Source organism: Arvicola amphibius, chromosome 5 (assembly GCF_903992535.2).
Source record: "Arvicola amphibius chromosome 5, mArvAmp1.2, whole genome shotgun sequence".
Lineage (NCBI taxonomy): Eukaryota > Metazoa > Chordata > Mammalia > Rodentia > Cricetidae > Arvicola > Arvicola amphibius.
This window is the reverse complement of record NC_052051.1, coordinates 96,100,780-96,115,540: the sequence shown is the minus strand read 5'-3', so window position 1 is coordinate 96,115,540 and position 14,761 is coordinate 96,100,780. Positions and strand designations below refer to the sequence as shown.

General features: G+C 44.6%; 1 protein-coding gene across 1 annotated transcript in view; it reads right to left on the bottom strand.

Moving 5' to 3' along the window:
• Positions 1 to 13,436, bottom strand: part of Osbpl1a (oxysterol binding protein like 1A) — a 185,926-nt gene extending 172,490 nt beyond the window's left edge. The window contains 2 exon segments of the mRNA XM_038331129.2: positions 1,337 to 1,459; positions 13,252 to 13,436. Of these exon segments, the coding sequence (XP_038187057.1) occupies positions 1,337 to 1,457 (121 nt within the window). The 5' untranslated portion in view covers positions 1,458 to 1,459; positions 13,252 to 13,436.
• Positions 13,437 to 14,761: the final 1,325 nt, after the last annotated feature.

Sequence of the window (14,761 nt, the reverse complement as noted above, 5' to 3'; positions counted from 1 at the left end):
CCCTTCACTAACTCTGGCCTGTACACTGAGCTCTAATGTAGTATCATCCTCATCTCTGCCACAGTTGCCTAGACTGTGACCTGGCATATACCCTCATTCAGGTTGTCTGTAAGTAGAGCCAGGTTTACAGGCAATGGTGAAAGAAAAGTGAAAAGCACCCTGAGAAGTTTCAGCACCACAGTCAAGCCCCACCCTTTGGCTTGGTATCCTTCTTATAATGCCTGGCTGAGGAGTCTCTCCTACTCTCCAACATCTTTGAATCCCTAACTGCTAACACCTACCACGGTCCCTAGCAAAGACCTCACTTTTCCTCATCACAGCAAAACCAGAAGCCTTCACCGAACTTCACAGAATCTTTCCAGCATCACAGCCCAGCTGACAGTTCCTGCCCCTCATCAATCCTTAACCCCCACAGTACCTGCCCCTCACCAATCCTTAACCCCCACAGTGCCTGCCCCTCACCAATCCTTAACCCCCACAGTGCCTGCCCCTCACCAATCCTTAACACCCCCCATAGTGCCTGCCCCTCACCAATCCTTAACACCCCCCATAGTGCCTGCCCCTCACCAATCCTTAACTGTCCCCTCTGATAACATGAGCCAATTTAATACAACCCCTCTCTCATAATTATATCTCTTATTAGCTCTCTGTTTATCTTTTTCTTCTCTAACATCACCTAGCTAAGTCACTTACTCCTAAGTCCATTTCTAAGTAGCTACTTCTTCAAACTTAAGTTATAGATCTTCAGCTATAAACTCATGCACCCACACAGTGACAGATCTTCAGCTAAAGATCCAAGCACCTGAGCTTCTACACCCCGTGACGCTGCTAAGGACCCACACACCCCAGTTTCCACACCCCGGCACCTGTCCCTCTGCTAAGGACCCGCGCACCTGAGTTTCCACATCCCGGCACCTGTCCCTCTGCTAAGGACCCGCACACCCCAGTTTCCACACCCCTTCACCTCTTTTGTAGTGGAGAGTAGCCTGGTCTCTTCATCTAGACTAATCTCAAAAAGGCCAGGGAGCTTGTCTGTCTCTCCCAACATGATCACAGCACTTTCCATGCTGGGCAAACAGCACCCAAACCTGCTGGCTCAACTACAATAGTTCTAATAATAATAAAAACATTATCAGAGAATGCACACTTGAGCTCAACCTTGTAACTTCTAAGATATAAGAAACACAAAATTCTAAGAATAGACCTCACTATTGAGAACTTCTTCAAAGGAAAAGGAGTGAGATTCATCATGGGATAGCAGAAGGAATAGTGTTAAAGGCATGATGGAGTCGTGCAGACCCTAAGAGAAGCTAGAAACAGGAGCACAGGAGCTCACCCTTACAGTTGATGTCAGCGATCACTTCAGTCCGCTCCATGGCTTCCAGGAGCTTTCTCACTTCTTCAGCGTTGCCATTTCTGGCATGATGAAGAAGCTGTTGTTCTGCTTCTGTGTTCATTTCTAGATTAAAAAATAAGTAGAGTTATGATCTAGCAGTATAAAGAGCTTGTAGCTGTCACCTGCTGACGCTTCTGCTTTCTAGGGGAAAGAGCCATTTTATTTGCAGTTCAGGACAGACACTAGAAACTGTTTTTTAGGGCCAGAAAAAAATAAATTAGAAAAGGACATAAAGCCGGGCGGTGGTGGCGCACGCCTTTAATCCCAGCACTCGGGAGGCAGAGGCAGGCAGATCCCTGAGTTCAAGGCCAGTCTGTACTTACAAGAGCTAGTTCCAGGACAGGCTCTAGAAACTACAGGGAAACCCTGTCTCGAAAAACCAAAAAAAAAATAAAAAGAAAAGGACATAAACACCTTGCAGTGACAATACTTAATTTTTTTCCTCTCATACATCTTTACCTAACCCCAAACTAAATATAGAAAATTAGAGCCAAATTTAAAATATTCATGTCAAGATGGGAAAATGTTAAAAGAAATACACATTTCGTTCTTACCAGTAAATAAACAAATAAAGTACAATTTTTCCACTAGCCAAAAACAACAACAAAAGAAAAATCTGAGCATGCCCAATGCTGGTGGCATAGGCAGGAACATGTACTAATAAGAAAAATCTGGCCAGGTGGTAGTAGCAGCTCACACCTTTAATCCCAGCACTCAGGAGACAGAGGCAGGCAGATCTCTGTGAGTTCAAGGTCAGCCTGGTCTACAGAGCAAGTTTCAGGACAAGCTCCAAAGCTACATATAAACATTCTGAAAAAACAAACAAAAATCTGAGCAAGCAAATATCATGACAGACCCCTAATAACTTAGTTAAAAATTAGGCCCCAGTTTCAGCCTCCTGAAACTGAACAAAGGGCAACCAATCACCAATGCCCCCCAACACACACACCAAAGTTAAGGACAAGGAGAATTGCCCCTACTGAGTACTGAGCCGTGGCCAACTCCCTCTTCCCCGGGTACCTTAGGGCAATAACCAAATAAGGATAAAGCCTGGGACTTGGCCACACTTGCCCAAGAATGTAAAAGCTACAGCCTTAGTCAACTAGTTAACCCTAACCAGTTAGAAACATTCTAATATTAGCCGGGCTGTGGTGGCGCAAGCCTTTAATGCCTTTAATCCCAGTACTCAGGAGGCAGGGGCAGGAGGATTTCTGTGAGTTCAAGGCCAACCTGATCTACAAGAGCTAGCTAGTTCCCAGGACAGACTCCAAAGCTACAGCGAAACCCTGTCTCAAAAAACCAAACAAAGAAGAGAGAGAGAGAGAGAGAGAGAGAGAGAGAGAGAGAGAGAGAGAGAGAGAGAGAAACTAATTATGACTGCCACTTGCATAAGCCAATCCTGGATAGAATGATCTCACTGCTTTTAGAATTTCTTTAGTTGTATAGAAAAGTCTACAAGATTTTCTTGGAAGATAGTCATTCTCCATTTTTGCCTTTGTGTTAGATGTGCGAACCCAGCATGCTGGTATCTTGGCAAGATAATAAACACTCTTGCTGACTGCATACGCTGACGTTTGTAGGACTTCTCCAGGACCCTAACACATGCCTAGTGCTGGTGGCATAGGCAGGAATGTGTACTCACAATGAGCATGCCTAGTGCTGGTGGCAGAGGCAGGAATGTGTACTCACAATGAGCATGCCCAGTGTTGGTGGCAGAGGCAGGAATGTGTACTCACAATGAGCATGCCCAATGTTGGCAGCATAGACAGAAATGCGTACTTATAAGCTGTGATGTGAACCACTTTCCACGCGCTGCACAGGAAGAGGCAATATTTTGAGGTATAAAATCACCTCCAAAGTACATATGTAACATTTCCATTCTGAGCTTTGTCCTACAGACACACAAAGACTGTTTTATCAGCATCTTTACAGCTGCAGTACTTGCAATACTGGAGAGTGAGAGACATGCCCATGTGCCAAAGAACTGCTCTGGCAAGAGTGTTCAGGTCCCAAAGACAGTGTGTGGAGTCCGCAGGTTGAGAGAGGGAGGAGACTGACATGGTCTGAGGATGAAGCCAATGGCCACCAGCAGCATTTGAGAAATGATTACACCTTTTATACTTGCAGATATTAAAAGGGAGATAAGGGGCATTTGAACAGGGGTGTGGCTTGAGATCAGGAGAGGAGCAACCTAGCCCTGACCTTGACAATAGGCACCAGTCAGACCAGGCCATAAATTCCTTTTGCTATAGATAAGAAGAATGACTGCTTTATTAAACAGGAATTTTCTTGAAGACCCTTATCCTAATGCCTGACTTTGGGAAAAGGACTTCTGGGGAGCAGGCACTATACTACAGCTTCTTAGTCTTACTATATGAACCTGTTTCCTCCATAACGTCCCCAAAAGGGAAGGTCCTGATGTCATGCTCTTCTCCCAGTATACGGGGTCATTCTGATTTCTCTTTATTTATTTACTGAACTCTTGGCTTTTATGGCCTCGGGATCTGGATCTAGATTGGAGGCATTTTATCCTTGGGGTCTAGTATATCTAGTAAATTTCTAACTTTCCTATTCTTGGTTAATTAGGAGGGTACAATGGGGAAGTTTTCCCAGAGAGGCTACCATTCCACACATGTTCATCCTTTACAAAGCCCATACAAAATGTCCCAAGGGAAAGGCATTAACAGTAGCAATCAATAAAAATTAAAAAGTTGCTGGAGAAGTGTGGTCTGCAGTGCTGAAATGCAGAACTTTGGCAAGCAGCACTGTCGCCATGAGGGCCACACCACCTGTGTCCATCAAAATGGAGCTGGCCAAATAAATCCTCGGCAGGTGTGGGGGGATGCTAAGAAAGGGTCTCTAGCTACGAGGCAGTGGCGAGCCTGGAGACAAACCTGGCAGCCTGTGCACGGAACCCAGATGCCCAGACCTCTGGCCTTCACAGAGCCAACATTCTAACAGTGGCAAGCCAGGGACGCTTTTCGGAAGACACAGCTAGTCAATTCCTCCAAAACACAGGCTCTCAGCAAACGACCATGTCAGGTAAGCCTTACACAAACTGGCAGTGAGAGTTGCCCGACTTGGTCCATTTCCAGTCAGCTATTTCCCTGCACTTAAACAAGAGCCAACTACCAAGGACAAGATATCTAATCTAAACAAAGCTACTAAGATATGAACGATGCCAAAACCAAACAAGGGGGCTGGGGAGATGGCTCAGAGGTTAAGAGCATTGCCTGCTCTTCCAAAGGTCCTGAGTTCAATTCCCAACAACCACATGTTAGCTCACAACCATCTGTAATGGGGTCTGGTGCCCTCTTCTGCCCTGCAGGTATACACACAGACAGAGTATTGTATACATAATCAATCAATAAATAAATAAATAAATAAAATATTCAAAAAACCAAACAAGGAAGAAAAACAACCAGAGAAGACAAATTATTCAGATTTTTAAAAAAGTTTTAAAATTAAGATTACTGTGGTTATAATATAATATAAAAATAATATTTAAGTTTTGATTCTTAAAATAATGGAAAAGAGAATATTAATAATTACAACCAGTAAAAATAACGAGCTCAGTAGCAGAGTTGGGAAATAAAGCTGAATGACTGTGACAGATATTTTTGCATAATGAATAGTATCTTTAAGACTATGAAAAGCAACACAAAAGAGAATTTTGTAGCTTACTGAAATTTGTTTGGTGAGGCTGTCCTTTTAAATGACAAAACCTTTTAGCTGTCAAACTGCATCAGAGATCTTAGAGAAGAATAAATTTTTACTTGGGTTATTGATTTTAAAATGACAGATAATTTACTTGGGTGGCACCTAGAGCTACTCCTCAGGGTCCTCCATGGTCGCTGAGGGTCATATTTGCCTTTTGCTGTTTAACGCAGGGCCTGCCAGGCTCCAGAAGATCCTTTGGGCTAAGAAATCTGTAGGAAGACAAGTCTACCTTGACCTGAGCAGCTAGGCTGTCAATTCCAGCAATTCTGTCCACTGTCTGGAGATCTTCAGTTTAGAAGAAAGGCAGTTTTGCCCAGTGGTCAGCACTTGGCAGTAGAAGCGAAGTGCGGATGGATGTTGTTTTGTGCCCATCTGTCTTCTGTCTTCTTTGGAGGAAGCAGAGATCTGCTGCTAGGAGCCAACCTGTCTCTTTTTGTTATGAAAAGTCTTTTTAATAAGTAAATATTTAAATGCCATATTCCCCAGATCTCTGAGCAGTTGAGGGCTGCTTACCAGGTATAGATGAGTTATAACTACACTGTAGAATCTGCTTGAAGAGCTGGGTCCAAGCTTGACTGAATCAGCTCTCAACTTAACAGGTAAGATTCATACTTGTAAAAGACAAGAAAAAACTGCTTGCAATAGAAGGTTAACGGCAGAGCTAACAATAGTAGAGAACAGCTTAATATATTTTAAAGCAGGGTTGGATTAAATATACCATATTTTTGTAAAAGACTTAAAAGTACATACCAATTTAAAACATGAGACTTATTCTTTTTGTTAGTCTGGAAAAAGATATAATGGGGCAGACAATTATAACATCTAACAGTAAACATACTTGCATTTTAGTCACATGTATGCACACACACATATTAAACAGAAATTGAACAAAGTGGATGCTCTTGGTAGGCCCTATCAAAGGCATGCCACTGTGCAAAACACACATGTAACAGAGTCAGCACTGGGTGACCAGGCAGGGAATAGTTCAGTAAAGATGGCGGGATTTGATTACCTGACCTTGCCCTCAGTTAAGATGGCAGTGAGGTGACCTGACCTCAGTCAAAATGGCAGCAGTCACATGTTATATGGAGATATGGAGAAGCCATGTTTTTTTGAACCACAGAAGTTTTAAATATAATAAAAAGAGAGACAAAGAGGCCATTTAAATTTTAAAATAGGATTATATCCATGTGGCCACACCATTTACACATTCCTTTATACATGAAGTAGAGAAATTACTTAGCACTGTGATCTGCCCTGTTGCCGAGCTGCCACCACAAGCCGTGACAGACAGCAAGGGCTTGAACTGGAAACAGTTGCCTCGCGGATCCGACTAATCTTGTCGGTTTCTGTAGAACCAGCGGTAGCAGTGGCAGAGATAGTATAGAAGAAAAGGGAGCGAGAGGAAAGAGCATTTTCAGACAGGTGGGGAAGGGGCTGCCCAGTGCAAAGAAAAGCAGAGCTGGCGGGAAGCGGGCAGAACGTTTACATGCAGGTGGCTGATAGTTTGAGGGTTTATTTTCCATGGCTGAAAATGTGAGAACCCACAAAAACAGCAAACGAACACCTCAAGGCCTGTAGAGGAACTTCATCTCTCTTTGGGCAGGCTGATAATGTGGCCTGACTGGCCCCAGGCAGGGCGACTCAGGCTAGAGGCCACCCGGGGGATCTTTCACAGTGGGGACCATTAACAAGCAATCCATAAAAAAGAAAAAAAAACCCGAGGGACCCCGGGTCCCACAGCAACCGCACAGCTCAGCATGTGCAGTGCTAGCACGGGAGGGGAGGACTACTGCGGGTGGTCCACTAGCATCTTTAGCTTTGGGAAGCAACCAGAGATGAATGTCTGTCAGTGAAGGATGTGGTTGGGAGTGATCCCCTCCATTTCTAGGAACACCAGAGGATTTCTGGGAGCTCAACAGTCAATTCCTTGGGTTCAGAGAAACAGTTAAGCTGACTGAAAGGGAAAAACTCACCACCGAAGCCGCTGGTGTGCATAGAGGTTGGAACTTAGGCAGATAGAACATGGGGCTGTCGTGATAAAACCGGTTCCCACTTGTCCTCAGCCAGCCCGCCCAGAGGCAGGAGGGAAGTGGACAGAGCCTGGCCGAGTCACAGAGCACTAAAGTAATGGTTTAGATCAAAGCTGCTGCACAGTTCCCCAAGGGCAGCAGCAGGCCACTGCAGGTGGTTTAGTGTAGCAGCGGGTAGCAGGCCTTGAGGGACTCCCAACACCCAAGGCCTCTGTGGGTCCCAAGCAGGTGGGAGGCGGGAGGTGAGAGACCTCAGCAGGGCAGCAGGGCAGCTGGTCCCACAGAGCCACGGCGGGTGGGTGGGAGACAGATAGGCATGCCATGCAGAGAGAGGCTTTGGGTATAGTTTATTCAGTGGGTTATGGAATGAAATGGAAGGGGGAGAGAGGGAGAAAAGGAGAGGGAAAGAGAGAAACAGAGATGGGGAAAGAGAGAGAAGGAGAAAGGGGGAAAGGAGAGGAGGCAGCAGCCACCTCTTCCAAAGAGAAGAGAGACTGGGCAGAGAGAGAGCAAGCAGGCTGGAAGCAGAAGAAAGATCCACTTGCCTAGGTGGAAGTGGGGAGTGTGGGGGGCTTGTCTCTTAAAGGGACAGCACAAGTCAGTAGCAGTCCCCACAGCATCTTAAGTTTGAATGTTAGTCCAAAGTTAGAGGAACTGTGTAGGAAGGGGTTAAGAGGTGTGGACTTGCTGGAGGAGGGGTGTTATGATACAGTGCAAGTGGGACCCTGGCAGGTGAGCCCAGGATGGGTGAGGACTGCAGAAGACAAATACACCAAACAGACAGAGACTGAGTGTGAAGTTTATTGAGAGGAGTGGGGGACAGGCAGGGGAAGGAGAGGGAGAGGCCTGCCTGCCTGCTTGCCTCCTCAGAAGAGCAGTGGGGAAAGAGAGACTGGGAATGGACGGAACTTGTCTCTTAAAGGAACCTTTGCACCTGCAAAGAAACGTAGCAGCCATAGGACCCTGGACTGGCTAGGGTATTGCCTGGGTTCATTCCTGCCAGAAGACGGGGGGGGAGGGGGGGGGGGGCAGCATAATGCCTGAATCCTAACAGTGTGGCCTTGTTGGAGGAAACCGCATTTCTGGGGGTAAGCTTAAAGGTTTCCAAAGCCCACAGCAGGAAAGAAAAATTCCTGAGCTTCCAGGGAGGGAAAGATTCCAACGACAGAGGAGTAGGAATCAGAATTGCTGACTTTTCAAGGCAAAGTGAGAAGCTAAGAAATTCTCAAGTTCTGGGGGAAAATCATTTCCAATCCCCAAGTCTACAACTAGTTAATCAAAAGCAAAAGTCAAATAGACATGCAGGGACTTCAAAATTCTACCAGCCCAGCTGTGCTTCCAGATGTGCATGCACAGCGGTTCTTAGAAAACTAAGGTGGTCATGGCCTCAACTTTATTCAAGGAATGCCAAAGAAAAACAATGAACTAAATACAAACACTAGTTTACATTTGCTATAAAAGGAGTTCAAAAATTGGCCTTTGCCACAGCCTTACAAATCCATCTCTGGCTGTGGTCTCAGCTAGCTCATAAGCTTTTTGTGCCCTATAAAGATTTTTTTTTTAATTTTAACTTTTTTCCTAGAATAAAGTTTGCTTCTGGTTTATCAGACTTTGGTGGTCTGTCTCCATATTTGCGTGACGCCCCCCCCCCCCCCCCCCCCGCCGCCATGGACCCAACACCCAGCATCACAAAGAAAAAAATCACAAGCAGATACTTATTTTATGATTGGATATCAACATGCCAATTTAATATTTTAGCTTCATTATGCTCTAAGAATTTAAATGGGAATATTACATATTATAAGCAAATATACATAGAAACTAAACCTTAAATGGTATTTCAGACAACCTCTTAACTCTGCATTCCAAAGTGGCCACTGCCAAATGGGATGTGTCCCCATGTAATGTTCTTTAACTGCAAGGGAAGTTAAAAAATACTATGTAGGAACTGGAGAAGATGGCTCAGCAGTTAAGAGCACTGACTGCTCTTCCAATGAACCTAGGTTCAATTCCCAGCACCCACATGGCAGCTAATAACTGTCTGTAATTCCAAGATCTGACACCCTCACAATGACATACAAGCAGGCAAAACAACAATGTACATAAAATAAGAATGAATTATTTTTTTAAAAAATCACTATGTAAGCCGAGCGGCGGTGGCGCACACCTTTAATCCCAGCACTCGGGAGGCAGAGGCAGGCGGATCTCTGAGTTCGAGGCCAGCCTGGTCTACAAAAGCTAGTTCCAAGACAGGCTCTAGAAACTACAGGGAAACCCTGTCTCGAAAAACCAAAAAAAAATCACTATGTAAAAAGCATAGAAATGGTCAGACCTTTTGCTTTGATTACTTGTTCCCAAGCAACTAATAACTCTTGCACACACGCTTTTACAATTATGGCATTTGCAATGATCCAAACAACTAGATGCATTTTTGTTTAAGAAACTTGACACAGGTAAGAGATTCCTAGCCAATCTAACAGTGAGTTTCCGGTTGAAAAGCCAAAACACAGGAAATTAAAATTATTTGCCAAGTGGATGATAGCAGAACCACAACCATAGTCCAGAACTTGCAATGTCGGGATAAAATAATGTAATCTATCTCATAAATTTCAGGTCAGTGCCACGGATTCTGGTCATCGCTCCCCTGTGGACACTAAAGAGAGGAATCTGATTTTAAGCTATCTAACACCTGGCAGTTCAAGGAAAAGCAGCAGTTTTAGAGCTGTTTGGGAAGCGCTCTCTAGTGTTTCGAGTTAAAGATAAAGCTGCTTAACTTTTCATGCAGAAAACTTTCTCCTCTAACTTCTTGGGTGAATCTCTGCCCTGAGGATAAGCACTATTCTTCTGCACAGCTGCCTAAACTCTGGTCACATGCCACCATGTCAAACCCTCAGGCAAGAGACTATGCTCTTAACACCATTTGAATCACCTCCTGTCTGTGTTAGTCACAGAGGCCACTTAATGCCGCACAGAAAATACCTAATAACTGGGCAATTATCATTTCATATAAATCCAGTTGAAAGACTTAATGCTTGATGAACACTAAAAAAGTGTCATGGCCTTCCTTTACAACACTGTTTCAACTTTATGTGCTACATTTTATTTTTTATCTAGGAGGAAGCTTCCTGCACCAGACTTCATTTTCAACTTGAAGATTCTGAAACTTTGGGGTTTTGTTGCTGGTGGTGGTGGTTTGGTTTGGTTTTTGGTTTTCCGAGACAAGGTTTCTCTGCAGCTTTGGCGCCTGTCCTGGAACTAGCTCTTGTAGACAAGGCTGGCCTCGAACTCACAGAGATCTGCCTACCTCTGCCTCCCAAGTGCTGGGATTGAAGGTGTGAGCCACCACCGCCTGGTCAGATTCTAAAACATTTTGCTAGAGTTTCAAAACAGCTGGTCTACAGAAGCTACCACAGAGGAGTCTCAAACTGTACAAAAATTTTAATAATGACAATACTAACAAGGAAGTTGATGGAATTTTACTTTTAATAAATATTTTTGAACCTTAGATAAGATGAATTTCAATTTCTCACACTTTATTTCATACTTAAAAATCAATTATCTTGAAAATGGAATTAAAGTCATATAATATTGATGCATCAAAGTTTATACACTATAGAAACTTCAAGTTGTGAGGGAAGAGTCTGGCAGTTGCCCCAGACAGCTTGCTGAGTGCAGGAGATCCCCGAACTCAGCTCCTGAGTAGTCGGGACTAGAAGTATGAGTCACTTTTAAAGGAAGTAAACACAAAGCACACTTGTGGTTTACTTTCCAGCGGCACATGATGGGACATGTAGTTATGGGCTGCTTTCATGTGTCGTAAAGTCCTCCTCGCAGGCTAATGAATGGGAAACGCCGATGGAGTAACCTGAATCATCTATTTCTTTCTTTTTTTTTTTTTTTTTGGTTTTTCGAGACAGAGTTTCCCTGTAGTTTCTAGAGCCTGTCCTGGAACTAGCTCTTGTAGACCAGGCTGGCCTCGAACTCAGAGATCCGCCTGCCTCTGCCTCCCAAGTGCTGGAATTAAAGGCGTGCGCCACCACCACCTGGCCTCATCTATTTCTTACACAAGAGCTTCCCTTCAGTTTTGGGAGAGAAAAACCTCAAGTTCAGCCACAAAGACCATTTCAGATAAAAGACACGACAACACACCCAAAATCATAAACACACCCTGTGCAGAGTGTGTGACATATCTGTTTCTCATCGCTGTATGCATGGTATGTGTGGCATGTTCATGTGTCTGTGTGCACAGCACATGTGTGAGACCATACAACTTCCGGTGTCTCTCCTGGCCTTCTACCTTGACTCAGGGTCTCCTGGTCACCATTGTCTCTAACAGCTAACAGCGCAAGTGTCACAGAAACTTCCAGGGATCCCCCTGCCTCTGCCTCCTCTCATAATGTGGCAGCCCTGGGATTACAGAGAGACGTGTCTGTCCTCAGAACCCAGGTCCTCACAATACTAAGTAGTTCACCCACTCATCCATCACCCCAGCCCTTTCTGAAACTTCATTAATGAATTGGCATACGCCAATAACTACACTGCAAAACCTATGTAGTCTTTCTAGGAACCTCAAAGAATTTACAATGCCATCAACAAAATCCTGGCTGAAGCTGACCCAGTTAAGAGACCTAACAAAGTTCTTAGCCCTTCACACTTCTCACAAGCAGGGCTATCTTATCCTCCCTCCTCCATACGTTACCAGTTGATTTCTACTTTTCACTGTCTCTTTTTCAGTGAGCATTTATGATGTCAGCTTCTTAATGTGTCAACATGTAAGAAACCATCACCAAGTCCAGTGAGTAGTACAGGCTTACAATCCCAGCACTCAGGAGAATGACAACCAGGGAATAATATCATTTTAAAAATAAAGCAAAAATTGACACAACAGAGCTCCAACTGAAAAATACTATGAGCACACAGTTCTCAGTCAAATCAACAAGAGAAAGTTTGTAAGTTAGTGGACAATGCATCATATAACCCCCCCCCCCCCAAAAGAATCAACTATTCTTCCATAGACTGGTTCCTTCTGGAACCGTTTCATTTCCCTTTAAGAGAATACAGGAGAAGGGGGCTTTTTAGAGAAATCCTGCCTGGCTGTTCAGAGGTGTGCAAACTGCTTGAATAATACCTGCAAAATGAGCAGTCCCCAGAGACAGGAATTAGCCACTGCCACCACAGCCCCGATGATGTACAATCAACACTTAACAAGTGTCACTGAACAACTATTTCCGATAAGGCTGCTTGATTTCTGGGAGTTAACTCTTATTTTAATTATCAGCTGCCAAACACTGCTGGGAGCTACTCTGACCAAGAGAAACTAAAAGAATAAACTCTGAAAGAGTTACTGACGTCTTTCTCTGTGTAGGTTGTAATTGGGGCTCACCTGGCAACTTAGAGTATCGGAAAAAAGTGGACTTTGTAGCTATTCCATAATTACAGATGCTTACAATTTCATCCCAGGAACTTAAAATTTATATTAACCATGGTGCAAAGGAGAAAAAAAGCACAGCGTTAGCATGTGAGCACTGATGGCCTCCAACATAGTCAACAATTTCCAAAAGCTAAGAAATGAGTCTGCTCCAAACTATCCACTATGTGTCTTTTACAGAGAACTGAAGGACTTCAGGCAAGACCTTACTGAAGCAGAGCTAGTTCAATTCCATTATCAAGCAGCCTTACAAACTAAATAGCTACTGAGCAGCATTCAATCAGCTTTGTCTAACTTACTAGCAGACGGGGAGTCATTAAATTCCACAATGCTGCCTACTTAAAAACACCCGACAACTGACAACTCCAAAAAGGAAAACGCGATTCAATGCCCCCTGCAGATCTCTGGGTCCACGGGTTAAGAGTGAGTGCAGCTTCGGTCATTCGATTGCTAAATCGCCTTTTGCTGTCGTTGGGGTTTGTAGAGGCGGTCCGGGACAATGGTCTCACGCAGGATGCGTGATTTCCATTGTCAATCAGTCCTCCGACTGGAAGGCACCTACAAGTTAGGACAAGCGCTCCTAAGTTGTTCGCAGATGCGCGGTGTGTCGCGCCCGCAGCCCTCGCTCTCCGAGGCTCCGAGGCCCGTCACGCCCCACCCCGAGCCACACTGACCTGCGCGCTCGCGGGCCCGCTCCTGAGGCGGCCTCCACACAGGCAGGGCCGTGCCACCGGGCGGCCGTCACCCACGCGGACCGCTTCACGAGGACGCCCCGGGGATCCCGAGAAGGAACAGTGGAGAAGCCGAGGAATCGCGCCTCTGGAGCCAGGAAGGCCTGGGAATGCGCGCGCCAGAATTGTTGGCGCCTGGTCTGGCACGTGACTTGCTGCGGGGCCACGCCCCTCTATGCCACGCCTCCTGCCGGACCAGCCTAACTGGCCGCCTCCTCCCAGGGGCGGAGTCTCCGCTCTCCTCCCGCCTTTCTCCTAAAGTAACTGAGGACCAGACCTGGGAGATGCAGAGGGAGGCAGCATTGACTCCGAGCAAAAGAACAGTGGGTTAATACTGTGAAGACTCCTAATAAACAGATAAATTACCCGGAAATCCAGGGCTATTTTTTTAATTTTTATTTTGGTTGCTTGCTACTAGACCCATGTAAACTTACCCGGCAGAATAAATGAGCCACATCTACCTCTTTCTGTTCTCACACTTCAGAGCCTGGTCTTAACACATCATACAGATGTAAAAACTAGTATTTACATCATACTAGGGATGCATGAAAGATGCATAGAAGTTGAATGGAAATAAGATTTTACAAATTCCCCCCACTTCTTCTCATGAAATAATCTCTGATAAAAGAGCACACCTTTTCACACTCATCTAGCCAGAGGACTTACCCATCTAGCCAGAGGACTTACCACACGGTCAAGGTTCAAACTCATATAATTCCATCTTTAAAAAAGATTTATACATCAGCTCAAAAACTAGCTTGTTAACATCTCAACTTTTAAAAGTTTGCAAAAGGAATAGTATTTGTTTGCGGTGAAAAATTAACAAGCATCATTTTAAATTTTAAAAGAGCTAAAGTTCTTGACGTTCATTCAAGTCTAGAAATTTGTACTGAAAGTCTGTCACAAACAAATTCCTTCTTAGACTGAATGTGACCCATCGCGTGTGTGTGCCACATATCACAGGTCTATACAAGTGATGCCTTTGGAGAACATAAGCAACCCGTTCTGCAGGCTGACATCTTTTCCTAATAAAACAGGAATTAACTACTGCAATGTCTCAATTGCAGATGCTAGAATAACTACCACAGTGATATTTGTTGAGATGAAACCCTGGGACTTTAAGGAAAAAATATTGGACTATCTTATTATGTAAACATTTCATAGGGAGACTTAACCATATTCACTGCATCTAGGACATTGACATCAGAACAAAGTAATAATTCTACCAGATTCCAACTTGGTGAGCCAGTGAGTTGGACTTATAGGAGCATGGGTTCGGGCTTACTTAGGGAAATGCGAATGACCACAAAGCAGCCACATCACTAAAATTCTCAATGCAGCATAGATGACAACTTCTTCCGTGCTGTGTAGGTAGACCATCCCACTTGGGCAACCATCCACCTTCTACATACTCTAGCAACATGAGACTGCATGTGGCCAGGGCAGAGTCACA